This window comes from Pomacea canaliculata, linkage group LG5 (assembly GCF_003073045.1).
Source record: "Pomacea canaliculata isolate SZHN2017 linkage group LG5, ASM307304v1, whole genome shotgun sequence".
NCBI lineage: Eukaryota > Metazoa > Mollusca > Gastropoda > Architaenioglossa > Ampullariidae > Pomacea > Pomacea canaliculata.
The window spans coordinates 8,646,358-8,661,141 of NC_037594.1; the positions used below are offsets into that span (position 1 = coordinate 8,646,358).

The 14,784-nt window shown below is 34.9% G+C and overlaps 1 protein-coding gene across 2 annotated transcripts in view; it reads left to right on the forward strand.

Moving 5' to 3' along the window:
• LOC112563597 (protein slit-like) overlaps positions 1–14,729 on the forward strand; it is a 70,434-nt gene extending 55,705 nt beyond the window's left edge. Inside the window, exons 26-36 of one of the 2 annotated variants that reach the window (XM_025237706.1) lie at positions 165–236; positions 376–447; positions 815–978; positions 1,428–1,644; positions 1,984–2,123; positions 2,504–2,597; positions 3,006–3,295; positions 6,147–6,390; positions 6,830–7,056; positions 7,398–7,517; positions 9,434–14,729. In XM_025237706.1, coding sequence (XP_025093491.1) covers positions 165–236; positions 376–447; positions 815–978; positions 1,428–1,644; positions 1,984–2,123; positions 2,504–2,597; positions 3,006–3,295; positions 6,147–6,390; positions 6,830–7,056; positions 7,398–7,517; positions 9,434–9,660 — 1,867 coding nt within the window. In that variant the 3' untranslated portion in view covers positions 9,661–14,729. Of the gene's footprint in view, positions 1–164; positions 237–375; positions 448–814; positions 979–1,427; positions 1,645–1,983; positions 2,124–2,503; positions 2,598–3,005; positions 3,296–6,146; positions 6,391–6,829; positions 7,057–7,397; positions 7,599–9,433 lie in introns of both variants that reach the window. The other variant, XM_025237707.1, reaches the window with a different exon arrangement.
• The last annotated feature ends 55 nt before the right edge of the window (positions 14,730–14,784 follow it).

Genomic DNA, 14,784 nt, shown 5'->3' on the forward strand with positions numbered 1-14,784 from the left:
GTAAAAGTTCCTTTCTCATGATGAGAGCATCAAAGAATTTTTCCTAGCATTACCTGTTATCATTGTGTGTGTGCATGTGTTTTGATGTTAAGCCAACTCCGCTTGTGTGAAATAGGGTATATTTTATATGATCATTTTGTGTTGTCTTTCTATTTTCCACACAGAATACTCAGTTACAATAAGTTGCAGTGCATTGCAGATACCAGCTTTGTTGGACTCAAGGAACTACGTGTTCTGTAAGTTCTTTTGTTAGATAAGTTCAGCATTTTATTAAAATAATAAATTTAAAAATTATGCATTAGAAAGATGATGTAGTCACAATAGTTTGTTCAACAAAAGTAACTCAATTCATCTACCTTTCTTTATTTTTTTCAGATCACTTCATGGAAACAATCTGTCAACCATTCCATATGGTGCTTTCAATGATCTGGAGGCATTGTCACACATGTAAGTGATCTTTAAACTTATCTCTGCTTTGCCAATGTCATTCTGTTTTAATATTGTTGAATAATACATATATATATAATTTTAAACAAGTTTGTGGTAAATCAGTTATTTAAATATCTGCTGTAACCATTAATTTATAAATGTCAATACAAGAATGCAATTTGAGTTTGTATTTTGTCTGCCTTCCTGCTTGTTTGTCAATCAGTCTGTTTTTTAGTCTGTATGCATACATATGTTTGTGTGATATTGACAGATCAAAGATTATCAGCTGTTTTGACACACTACATAACTTATTAGATAAAAACACCCTGGTTCTCATTTTTATGGCTTAGTAGCCATCAACGATATAAATGTCCTCTTGATTCAGTGCACTTGGAGGTAATCCATTGATGTGCGACTGCAATCTGAAGTGGCTTTCAGACTGGATCAAGCGAGACTATATTGAACCTGCCATTGCCACATGCTCTGGTCCACGACAGATGAAATCTAAGCTTTTGTTGACAACACCATCAAGCTATTTTGAATGTCTTTGTGAGTAAATTTATATTTTAGAGATGAAATATAATATCCAAATTATTTAAAAAAGCATTCATATACACACAGTCTGGTTCTCTGTCACACACACACGCGTCTTTGAAACCCATTAGTCATTATAATAATATTCAGATTAACATTCCTTATGAAATGTCTCAAAACTTCAGTTACATTTTCCAAAGCACTAAAGTTTGTTTAGAAATGACATTCAGCTCAAAGCAGATTGGCAAGTTGGATCTTCTGTTTATAAATACAGCTACAGCCAACCTCAGCAGAATATCTTAAAATTCTGATTGAAATATGAAGGATATTATAATGTGATGTTACATTTAATAATTTTACCTTTAACCTATACTCACATGCCATTTTTGAACGTAATCAGTTGCAGTGGTGTTAATGAGTAATTGTAGGTCAGTATAAATGAAGTTTGTTAACTCTTTCTACAGCGGACCCTGACCCAATTGTTGCGGAGAAATGCAATGTCTGTTTGCGCAAACCCTGCCTAAATGGTGGTGTCTGTAAGCTTGTAGAGTTCACAAACTTCACCTGTGAGTGTGCTCCTGGTTACCATGGTGACAGGTGTGACCAGCAAATTGATGCCTGTTTTGGAAACCCATGTAACAATGGTGGCAAGTGTGAAGTTTTGGAGTTCGGTCGTTTCAGGTGAGAGGTCTCACTGCCTATTTTGGCAGCTTTTGATGAATGTTTTGTATATATCTATGCTAAAAGATTTGGTTGATTTTCAGGAAATCTTTAAAACTATACGAATGATGATTTTGACTTAACATTTCATCCTCTCTTGATTCCATCAGTGTTTTACAGAAAGTTTAAGGGGGTTTTTAATTTAAAAAAAAAATAAAAAAGGACAAAATGTAAGTTTGACAGGCTGTAGACATGAACTCTTCAGAGATTTCACCGACTCATTTAAATAAAAGGCATACATAATAAGCGACATACAAGATCAGGTCATGTAAAAAAATAGTTTCTTTATCATTTTGGTAGGTGTCACTGCCTAGATGGTTTTGAGGGTGACCGATGTGAAACAAACATTGATGACTGCCATGACAATGTCTGCAAGAACAACGCCACTTGCGTTGATGAGATTCAGTCATACTCTTGTCGTTGTGCACCTGGCTTTATAGGTGGGTCCATTTAGAATTATTTTGAAGATAAAAGCCAACATTTTAGCCACATAACACATATATATATATAAAACACAGGTTTGATGGTTTTGAGACTGGATGCATTTATGCATGTGAATCAGTGTAGTAGTAGTTTTGTGCATGACTTAAAACACCTGCCTTAGTTTGAGACAAGATCATTATTTGAGTGGCTCTATTTTAAATAGGGATGCATGATTGCTTCTGAGGTTTCATGTAGCAAAATAAGACATGTAGTGTGGTCTTTCAAATTTGTTTTCATGAAAACGTTTGGTGGAGGTCAAAGTAAAATATTTTATAGTTTAGTCATTTCTAATGTACTGTTTAAAGTATCATAACCAATTAGTCATGCTGTTTTTCAGGAAAATTATGTGAAAACAAGATACCATATTGCAAGGCAGGCTACAATTACTGTGTCAACGGCGCCACCTGTGTTGCCATGGATGGAGGTTATCGGTGAGCTCCCCTTGTGGTTGCTTCACTGGAATTTATAATACGGCTGTCCTTAATGAATTATTTTATGGAAGTATTTCTATCTAGTAAACATAGATTTTTAGATAACTATACACCTACAAGTATTCAATTATTTTCAGGGTCAGGTTTTACGGTTAATTCCATTGTTAGAATCTAATGGATGCCTCAAGTTCAGTGAGCATTTTTCTACATGTATGCAGCACTAAATAAAATACAGTTTATATAAGAAAATGTTTCTTTAAGGTGGAATTGTAGTCTTAACATTTTAATATGGAGTTGCCAATTTTTATTTAGCATTTTTATACAAAAGTTAATGTGCATATATATATATATCTAAAACATAAGAAGTATCATATTTTCATTGCTGCTTCTTTTTCTTCTTCTTTGCAGATGTGAATGTCCACCAGGATTTCAAGGAAAGAACTGTTCTGAAAATATAGATGACTGTAAGTCACACGTCTGCCTGAATGGAGCATCCTGCCAAGACGGCGTGGGCTCTTATACCTGCATGTGTGCGCGTGGCTTCTCTGGGCAGTACTGCGAGATTGCACCTGTCCTAGCCTTGCTTAACTATGACACAGCCTCCAACACTGGAGCCTGCAAATACCACCAGTGTCAGAATAATGCAGTGTGCTACCAGCCGAAAGGCTCCGCTGACTATATGTGTAAATGTGCACCAGGTATAACATTGCGCATGCCCTCCCCATTTCAACCCCCATAGATTTCAGACTATAACACCTTCAGGCAGGCAGGATAATTGCACTCTTATTTTTATTTTAATTTTCTGTTTGCATTAAGGCAGAGTTGAAAGGGTATAGAATCCCATTGTTATATCATCCTCTTCATTGAAAAAGATTTTGCTATCTAAAGATTTTCACTGTCAAAAAGTATTTGATAGTTTCAAGAAAAATAGTTTCTTTGTTTAGTTTTGCTTTTGAGTGATGCAGGAGTTTATTTTAATATCTCATTGTTTTGTAAATTCACCCTTACCTTTCCATTCCAAAGTAGATGATGTCAGATGAGAGTGAGAGGTGAGCGTTTTCAATGTGTAGCAGCTACATTCCAGCTTTTTGTTGAATTTTGTGAAAGAAAACCACATTCCTGTCACCTCACTAGCAGCTAATCAACTATTTTTCCTCTCATGTCACATTTGAATTTGTTCAACACATCTGAATTTTTGGGATGCAGGAATAATTAATTTTTCATGAGGGATTATTTTTGCATTTCTTATTATCCATTAGGACAGATTCTAAGTTTGTAGGCGTTGAACAATAGAAGACTATAATCATAATAATTGACAAACTTTATACAATATTCAGTGTTTATGTACCACTTAGAAAGTGATACTCAGGAAATAAGTCAAATGCGATAGTTTTAGGAATAAAAGAACTGTATGAATGTTTTAAAATAATGAATAATTGGCACAGATCAATACAATAGAACGTGATAAATATATATATATACACATAGTACAAGGTGGTTTGTACTTCCTTTTTAAAAGTTAAGAAATACTTTCAGATGATGGAAAGGCAACTGCAGGGAAGGTTCAGTTCAGATTAAGATGTCCATCACAGTTTTAAGAGTCTTATAAATAAATGGCATGAGAACTGAACTGTGGCTCTAGTCGGACAATTTATCAGCAATACATGAATGCACAGGCAGAATCCCAAACTTTGCATTTGTTAAGGGGAAAGCACTCCTGTGTGAAATAGATCATATTTATGGATGTGTTCATATCCTTTTAAAGAGCGAATTTAAAATACTGTAATAAATCAGCTTAGCTTTAAGCTCACACTCAAGTAGAATATCAATAGGGGCAAAATGTGTTTTAATATTAACATGTCATTCTGACTGCAAAGCAATATTTTGAACAAATATTTTTTCAGGGGTGGAATCTCTTTCAAAAGAAAAGTGACTTTTTAATATTTTTTAAAATTTGTATCAGTTAATTCATTTCTTTTCTTTTTTATTCATTCATTCCTAGCATCCATAGTTTTTCTTAATATCCCTTGAACAGTGCACATCTACTCATTGCAGCTTTTTGTGGCAGAAAAGCAGCCAGCAATCCAAAATTTCCAACTTTTGCTGCAATTAACTTTATGCAAATCAGTAGATTTCTTGGCAGAAAGTAACTGTAATAAAAAATCTAGATCCTCATGCACAATTTAATTATAAGCAAATGCTTTTATGGTGCATTAGATGTCTGGCTGTACTAGCTGCATTTCACATTTTTGCATTGCCCTTATTGATCATTTGGGTTTTTCTAACAAGTTAGACCCAGAAACTGATTACATTTCTTCTGTGTAACATATCTGTGTCATTTGCATACAACAGATATTTTGCCCATTCTCTGGCATTGTGGCATTGCAGTGTTCATTGGTGGTGTATTTCTGTTTAAAAGGACTTCTTATCACTTCATATATTTTATTTTCATTCATGTACACAGCCAGAAAAAAATATATAATTTTTTTTTTTAAAGAATCTTGTTAGTTTTAAAGCAAAGTGCTCTTCCAATTCTTGCATGGAAATAGTGCTTGATTATGCTGTCTCTGGTGTATATTATAAAATTCCATACTAGGACAGGAAACTGCCACAAACACGGCCACAAATGATACAGATCAGTTTCTGTCATAAATGGATGACATTCTTTGGAAAGTGACATCCATCATTTTGCTTTTTTTCTTAAGTGTTCTCTCCCTTTTCAGTGTGGCATGACCCTACTTTTATGTGTCACTGGTAAACAAAAATAAGGGTGTGGGATGCAAACCTTTTTGTTTCAAGTTCTTTTTCCACTTGATGTTCATGCATGCTTCTCATTGCTGGTAAATAGATTGCTTTTGTACACGCCATGCCGCATTGCTTACACATCACTTTGTGCCAGTTGTGTCACTGTGCCATAATTTCAACATAATTGAAATTGGATGTCGAGAAATAATGCTGGAATTTAAACTAATTCTGAAACATAGGTCTGCTGTTGAGTTTTGATATTTAAAACATGTTGAAAGTTGTGTTAGAAACATTTGCATGTAGCTAAATTAAATATCCTCACAGCTGTTGTGGTCACAAGGATAAATGTGTAAGAAATCTAAAGGGAGTTTGAGAAACAAATGGATGTGTTTAAAAACTATATTTGTAACAGCATGGAGTTCAGTTTGGTTTCCATTATTTCATATTGCCACAAAAGATTTAGTTCAAGCATGGGGGCCTTTGCTCCTCATTCTGTACTGAATGAAACCACACCATAAAAAAGAAAAACAAATAATTTGTGCCTGTGGCAGAATATCTCTGATCATTCTTTTTCATGAAAGGCTTAAATCAAAGAATATAATTTCACTGCAGACAATTTATAAGACAATAAGATGACGTTAATTACAGTAGCTGTTATTTGTCAATTTATTATAAATGGAGACTAGATGCATATTTAATGTTTCTGCATTTATCAGCTCACTTTCTTGGTATTTTTCGATTGAAATTATGTTCTCTTGAATTATTTCATTACTTTACTTTTGCCTTTATCTTGGTTCTAAACAGGTTTCCATGGCAAAAAGTGTGAACGTATGTCCAGCGTGTCTCTTAAGGATGAGGACTCGTATCTGCAGCTTTCAAGAGTGGATTTCCGGCAAGCTACAAACGTCACTCTTGCCTTCACTACAGATTCAGAAAATGGTATCATTCTCTATTCTGGTGACAGTCAGCATGTAGCTGTGGAGCTTTTCCGAGGAAGAGTGCGAGTCAGTTTTGACGTCGGCAACTACCCAGTGTCCACTATGTTTAGGTAAACTGTTTTAACATCACTCTTCCATTAAAATTTGTCCATTATTATCTGTCATTGTGATGAAGTTTAACAAGTGTTGCCAAAATTTTGTGGGGGAGGGAGGTGTGACTGCATGAGCATGTCTCCACTCTAATTTCTCATTTGTACTAATTTTTAGGAGTGGATAAAGCATATATTTAGTGTAAATAATGTGATTTATTTCAATGAGTATGATCCTAATAACACAGCTGCTATGCTATATTCATGAATATTGAAATTTGTGACAAAGTGTGAACAAATAAATTTAATCTTTAGCACAGTATCAGTTGCTCAAAGAGAAATATACTGTCACTTTGCCATCAGGAACTATAGTGATCCTCAAAAGGCTATACTGTTGCAAGTTTGCATCAGTAATTTTTTTTTCTCATTATTTTTATAGTGGTATTTTTCATTATTTCAGCTATGAGCGTGTTGACAATGGGCAACCTCATGTACTTGAAATGCTAATACATAGGAAGAACTTTACTATGATGATAAACCAGAATGGTCAGCCACGTACTGTTATCAATGAGGGACCAAAGGAGTACCTGGATGTTACAGATGACTTGTATTTAGGCGGGCTACCCGCTGATGTAAACACACGTGCCTTTAAAAAATGGCATATTCGTGATGGAACAAGTTTTAGAGGTGAGCTACATCACTCTTGTTACTTCCTGGGTAAAAATAAAAACAAAAATAATTGCTATATTAATTATATTTATATAAATTGTTTATTTACTTCACAAAGCTGAGATTCTAAAATATATTACATAATTTAACTTTTTGTATGTCAGATGGAAAGAGAAATCCACGTATATGCAGTGTTTGGTAACAGTAAATCTTGTTAGATTTGACATTCTTTATTTGATGCCAGAATTTTATACTTTCAATCTTGTTGTCTAAAAATCCTAACCAGCAAGAATGACTTTAAACAAAATCATTGCCTGATCTTTAATGGGATCTCAAGCCAAAGAAATTTGCTGTTGCAGGGTGCTTCTCAAAGGTGTTTATCAATGGCAGGCAAGTGGATCTGGTGGCAGCAATCACACGGCATAAAGTCACACCTGGATGTCAGCTGGACCCCTGCCAAAACCACATGTGTCAGCGCGGTAGGTGCAAGCCTCGCCGCAAACAGTCAGGCTACAAATGCAAATGCGAGAAAGGATATTCAGGAAAATACTGTGATAGAGGTTAGTCCCACTAAACGTGCAGGTATCTGTCCTCGCCAATTGCCACTGTACTGCATTATGCACAAGTACTACAGCCATGTACTCTGCACTCAGTATGTATGTATTTGTAGCCATCATCTTCCTGCCATATGCATTGTGTACAATCCGATTGATGGGAACTGTTTTTGTGTGTGTGTGGCCTGTATGTGTACCACATGTGAAATATGCTGATATGCTTCATTTCCTAGAGCAGTCAATATGATGGAGTGCTTCCTGAATGTCGTTACCACCACCATCCTTTACCATATCCACCGCAAAAAAAAAAAAACTTTCTATGAAGTAATGAGTATTCAAGTAGTGTGGAAGTGGAAATGTGAATCATTCATAAAACCCTACAAGCATGATAGTATATGTGCATGCAGGAAAATATATGCATGAGATTCAGAATGGTGTAACATGCATAGCTATTGGAAATCACCGTCTTCTGTGCATTCTAATCATTGCTTGAAATGGTCTTTCCCTGCAAGTGTGAATGTCTATTGGCCATGGCTGCTTATGACTGCTGCTATTACTGCTATATATTGCTTTATCTTTTGTGTTACTCTGTTTTTATCCTTCTAAGTTTCACTTCCAATCCATTTTATGGAGTGTGTAAAAGTTGCTTTGAAAAGAAAGACTTTTTAAAAAGTAAATACTTTCAATATAATTGCTGAATAAAGCTGTTGTATTAAATATAATTTGATCTTGGAGTTGAACTGTTCAACAATAGAGTAGTAGTAACTAGTCAGTGGCTATAGCGGAATCTTCCATAAGCACTGTTATTATAATTCAAAATTAAGATTCAGTTCTTAAGATTGAGGGGCATTAGTACTGTCCATCACACCTCACACATTCAGCAGGATAGAGATCCATTGAATGTCATCAAAGCGATGAACAGTTAATCTTAAATTTTAAATGGTTAGAACCTAAGCATGAGCTAAAGAAGCAAATGAACATCATCTGTCTTACATAACACAACTTGAGAGCACGGGCTGCCACTACTTTTTTGCTAAAGATAAGAAATTAATAACAAAAGCATTTGACAATGCTCTGAGTCATTACTTCCAACTTTTCCCATGTGTGAACATTTACTGGCCTCTATATAATTTTTAAAAATTTGATTATTAACTGTATTTTTTTAATACTTACAGTTTTGCTTTATCATGATCTTACTGTCTCATGTAAAGATGTTTTTGTACATGTGTAATTCTTCAAAGGTATATCTTTAAAAAAATCAGTTTTTAAAATGTGTATGCACATTATGATAATGTTGCATGTAGATTTTAAATCTTTATTTTGCCCACATTTATTTGACTGATTCTACTGATATGGCATGAATACATATTGCTTAAAGTGAGTTCACCATTAAGAAATTATGCTGAAGCTGAATTTGACCATTTCAAGCAATACATTAGAATTTGAGTGTGCAGAAACTAAACAGCTATAGAAACGTTTAGCTGTATTGAAGTGCTGTTTGCTGCACGTCATTAAATCTGTAAGATAAATATTTTTGCTTGTGTTTATGGCTTGTTTTTTATTATTATTTTTAGAGTTTTGCTCAATTACCTTTATTCCATAACGGAATGCTTTTGGTATTTTTAATTAAAAGCATCACACTGCATTCGTGTTACTCATCAGGGCTGGCTACTTTCATGTTGACATACTTTTTAGATAAGTCTTTTGCTGAATTAACATTACTGTAAGGGCAACCTGTCAGTTTGATTAAACATTGCTGGCCTAACAGAAACGCCTAACACCAGATCTGGTTGCTTGGTGGTCACTGCATGTGGCTTTACCTGAGTTCTGTTATGTCTTAGCTCCAACCTGTCGAGAGGTTGCCTTCCGGGATATCTATGTGGATACCAAAACCAAGTGCTACTCCAAAGTACGCATCAAGTACAGGCGCTGTGAAGGAAGCTGCGGAGACCACTGCTGTGTTCCTAAGCGCATCAAGACACGTAAGGTCCGACTGTTCTGTGACAATGGCACAAGTTACATTTACGACCTTCCTGTTATTCGTCGATGCGGCTGCAGAAAGTGCTGAAATAGCATGTTCTACCGGAAGAAGCTGCTTCATGACCAAGTCAGTATAGAGCAAGTGTCTTGAAGGTATTAGAAAAAAATCCTTATCCCCATCCAATGGCATTTATGTCCAAAGAGGTTTTTGGCTGCAGCCTTGTGATGAGGTTTCACAAGGTGGCACCAACAAAATAGGATGTGAATCCATCTTGAGGAAAGTCATAAGACAAAAGAGGCTGTTGCAGTTTCACACCATAAATTTGGCTTTCCTGTATGGTAAAACTACCCTCGTAGCACAAAATAACATCAGGCCAAAACAAGGACACATGTTCACTGCAATATGTGGATAAGCAGATCATCAACACATTTGCCATTTGAAGATATAAGGAACACACTTCTGTTCATCAGTAGCTTTGTGATTAACATGAGTAATCGCAAACTGTGCTGAGTGAATAAAGCTGTTCACATGGATCATATGCTGTGCTACGGTCAGAAACCAGAGATTTGTCAACTCTGCCAGTGAGCACTTCAATGATTTATGGTCAGGTGGCATGCAGTAAGTTGACTGAGGAAGCATTACTGAGTTTAAAAGGTAAAAAGTGATCCTTACGAAGACCATATGCAGAAACAATCTTGACCAGAATGTGCAGACATTTCAGATGACAAGAGCTGCTTCAACATTTGTTGTACAGAGACAGGTTCAGTTTAGAAGACTATTCCATTCAGTTAGTCAATGATTTAAAGACAACTTTAAAGCATATGTTGCAAAACGAGTAATGACTAATCTCTTCCCATGACATGCACACACAGGGAAGCTTTGAAGGGATTGATTGTGACTATTGTTACCAATACTTCAAACATCTCATGTCCATGGAGTTTTGGGGACAGACATTATGCATTGCTGCATCTCAGATACTTGACTCCATGGCTTCTAAATGACATTCACAAAAACTGGGTCTGCAGTTTGGTTCCAATTCGGTGACTGCAGGATAAACAGTGTTTTTTATTTATTAAGTCAGTGTTAGAGAATGTTGCAGATTTCTTTTTAAAAATTGATTCTGTGTGATAAAAACCAAAAACAAATTGAAGGAATCAGTGGATTCTGCCATCAGAACCACTCATCCTGAGGAAAAGCTGTTTCGATGCTGGCAATTTTTACAGTCTACTACTGTACCATCAGTCCATGCTTTTGAAAGTCTAGAAGCAGACTTCAAGCTAATCATGTTTGAGAGACGAATTTTTTAAAAAGTCAAGAAAAGCATAATGCAAAGGACAAACATGGCCAAAGGTATGATATTGAATAAGTTTGGTGCAAATGAGATGTATGGATTTATTGTCCAGCAAGTGCCGAAGCATTTGCACCATTCAGATTTTGTTGTGTGGGTGAGCCATTAATGTGTTCTGTCAGCTGAAGATGACCAATGGAGTGAAATAGATGGTGCATGAAGACATGTCTTCTCCTTACGTCTTGTGAACGTTGGTTTTCATTTCCACAAATGTGGATGATTGAAATGTAAACTGTAGTCATTTTGTTTGTGCTGCTGGACAATAACAAAACGTATTCTGCACATTATCATGCCAAAGATGTTGCATTTTAAGCTTTGATCATGTACTTGCATGATTGTCTCTTGTTTGGAATCACATTTTTTAACTGTTAACATATGCTGTTTTCTTTATCTTCATTAGTCCGGTAAATAGCCGGATGTTATGAAGACAGGCTCATAGATCTACAGAAAAACTTGCTTAGACTGAATTGACTCTGGTCAACAACCTCAACACTGGAGCTAGATCACAGACATGTCTGCTTTTGTTTGCATATGTTCAATGGCTGGTCTGCCTGTTGTCAATTGAATTCCAGATACAACAGAATTGTAAACAAGATGGGTGTATTTTATCATTAGAGTTCAATTAGCATCATGCAGGCTCGTTGTTAATAATGTGTACACCACAAGCAGACATGCCTGCTACCTCACTTCTGAGTAGGGCTCAAGAGAGAGTAAAGGGAAATGCCTCTTATGTACATCTGTGAATCCACAATGTTTAGGTTGTTGTGTAAATATTTTATGTTTCACTATGCTGCTTTCATACGTTTATTTGTCTTTTTGTTGATTTGTGTAGGCTTAGGAAAAAACTCAACACCCTTTCCCTGAAACTGATACAAGAGCTTCATACATGTGTAACATTTCATGTTTAATGTTTCTGGACAGGTTTCTAAGATTTTTTTTTCTCCAACAGGAACCCTCCTTAAATAACTTAATAAGATATAATCCTCCATCGGTAGAAAATTATCCTGCTAATCAGGTGCATGTGGTACATATAACATTTTGTTAGCAGCATGTGCTACAGGGTAAACTGTTTACTGTCTAAAATGTGGATGGAGGGCTTTCTCAAAATCGTATTTAAACCATACCAAAGTTATGAGATTTTGATATTTTTTCTCTTCACTTTCATTTCAATAAGTAGTCCATTGCTATAATTGATTGGCCTTGAAATCAACCTACTTGTATTTTCTGCCCCAGATTCTTCTTATTATTATTACTCCTTTTCACCCCCAGTGGAGCGTAGGGCCGCAACTACACCATGCCATCAGATCCCAGATATTCATTTCTGTTATCTGCTCTCCTGCACTGAATCTCTCTCCCCATCTCCTTTTTTTTTTTGTTATTGTTGTTTATGTTTATGTTTTGAGGACAAATGGACATTGGGTTTTCATGGTTGTGCTTGGGCTTGGTTACCAAAGGTATTTAAGAAATGCTGCTATTGTCACATTGACTATGAGGGTACAGATTTTTAGTGCTTTTTCCTTGAGTGAGATTATGAAATTATTCTCTGGAAATGACATTACAGCTTTTCAAATTCATCTAAACGATTAAAAAAATAAATGTGCATTTAAGTGTTAGTTTTACACAACTGTCATGCACACATGGCCTCACTCTTATACACACTCTCTGGAGCATAAGCACAGTCCTTTGGTAATTAATCTTCTAAACACTTCACAAAAATATCTACACCTGACAATCATTTGCAGGTTTAGTGTTGACTGCTAATTTTTTTTTTAATTTGGTATGTACACAACTGTTGTAAAGGGAGCTTGAATGCAGTTGCTGTTACTCTTGTTGTCAGCAACTGTAACTGATGGTTGAAGATGTTCATGACATTTCTATGTGATCTTATACTGTACAGGAATACCTTATGGAAAAAAATGTAAACTGACCCACCCATTTTCTATACCAAAAACAAATCTTTGTGTTTGATAAATTTCCAACACAAGTCTTGTACATAATGTTCCGGCCTAAGTTCTCTCTATTTAATATTTGTGTACCTGTGTCTTGTAATCCAAATTTGTTTTAATTGCAATTTTCATTTAATGCAAGAGGCTGTATTTAAAAATGAATTCAGAGTTCATTGATTTCTTTTTAATTTATTATAAAAGAAAACCTCTGGCATCAAATTTACCCATTACCCTACAGTGGTATATTAGTTCAAGCACTAGTAACAGAAGAATTTACTTTCACAACAGGAAAATGTAGTGACATGAAAAATTTGAAATGTGTTGCACCATTCATTTCTATCTTGTGACATGGTGACTACATACAAGCAAGGACACACATGCACATGTCAAAACATGCATCCACAAATAAACATGCAATTGCAATGTTCATTCAAATTTATGGCTGCCTCATAGCAATCCAACATTCTGGGATCAGGACGTCATCGGTGATTTATTGGCAATTTAAGAATCTCTTCAACTTCACCTGCTGTCAGTCCCCCATAAATATACTTAAAGGTGTATACTTTATCTGAAAACATACACTATTTGTATATTTGTGTACAGTGCTTATATTTATCTTTGAAGAGTTATCCACACTGCTGACATGCGGATTACTTCAGCTGTAGTTTTGCTCAGTTTTTAGCGAAATGGGAAACTTAAATTCACTGTGACCTTACAGTTAACATTTTGTGTTCAACCAGTTTTGTCCCAGAATTTTCTTTTACTTTTTATAGAAGGGGAAGCTATTCAATTACATCTGCATGACTTCTTGATCAGTTAATGTATTAATAAAAAGGATGTTTTTAAAATTTATTTTTCAATTTGTAATGCTAGGAGATTTTGTTACTGTTTCAATCCTTGTACCAACATGGAAAAGCTAGAATTCAGTCTGCTAAACAAACATATGCTGTTGTTAATTTTTTTATTTTAAAATATTTCATTGCCCATGGCTTTTTTTCAAAATTACAATTAGCTGGAGTTAAATTAAAAATTACACATTTAATATGAAAAGGAGATTTTAATTCTAGTGATTGTTGCATATAAAAATTAATTTTAAGCAACAATGATAATTTACTATTGGTGTTTGCAAAAATCCAAATGTATATTTTGTTGTTACTGTAATACTTGTAAAAAATTGCAACAATGTGCTTGATGAGGTTTCTTTTTCTTTTCCTGGTAATTAGAAGACAAATATATCTTGAATTAATTTAGAAATATCTTTACTTTTGAACCAATTGTATTAAGAAGTTATTAGTTTTCCACCAGTATTTGTACCATTTGTTTAGAGCATAGTTATAAATTCCAGTTCATTTATTATTTACATGGTCTGCAGCCTAACAGTAAGCAGTCAACAGTATTAGGAATTGCTACCACATATTTTCTAGGATTAAACAGCTTTATTATATTTGCAATTATTTTCATGTTCATGAATTTATTCTCCAGTTCCTTGTTTCTCCCTGACCATTTGATTCTTTTAGTATAAAGACTTAACTCCTTCAGTTAATTATCATCAGCAACAGCTGAAAACTTCTGTGGAAACCAACTTCATGATTTGTATTTTATTGTGTATTCCCATTGCAGAAGTGTTGTTACAGTAGTTTGTGTAGTAGGTCATTTCATTTTTAAGGTCTACCTCAAAGGACTTTGACAATGCATTATAGACAGTGTTTGACTTTTTTGGTGATAGTATGACAGTCAGTTTAAGTTTAAAAAAAAAGTACTCAGTCACGAAAATTTGATGTTAGGCAACATTGTAATTTTGCCACTAACATTGTGGAAAATGTCATCTATTATTGAAAAATAAATATTCTTCTTTTTCCAAATTTTTGTTTTGCATATGCCTGTGGTTTACCAAGTGGGTTTTCAAACAATTCAGTA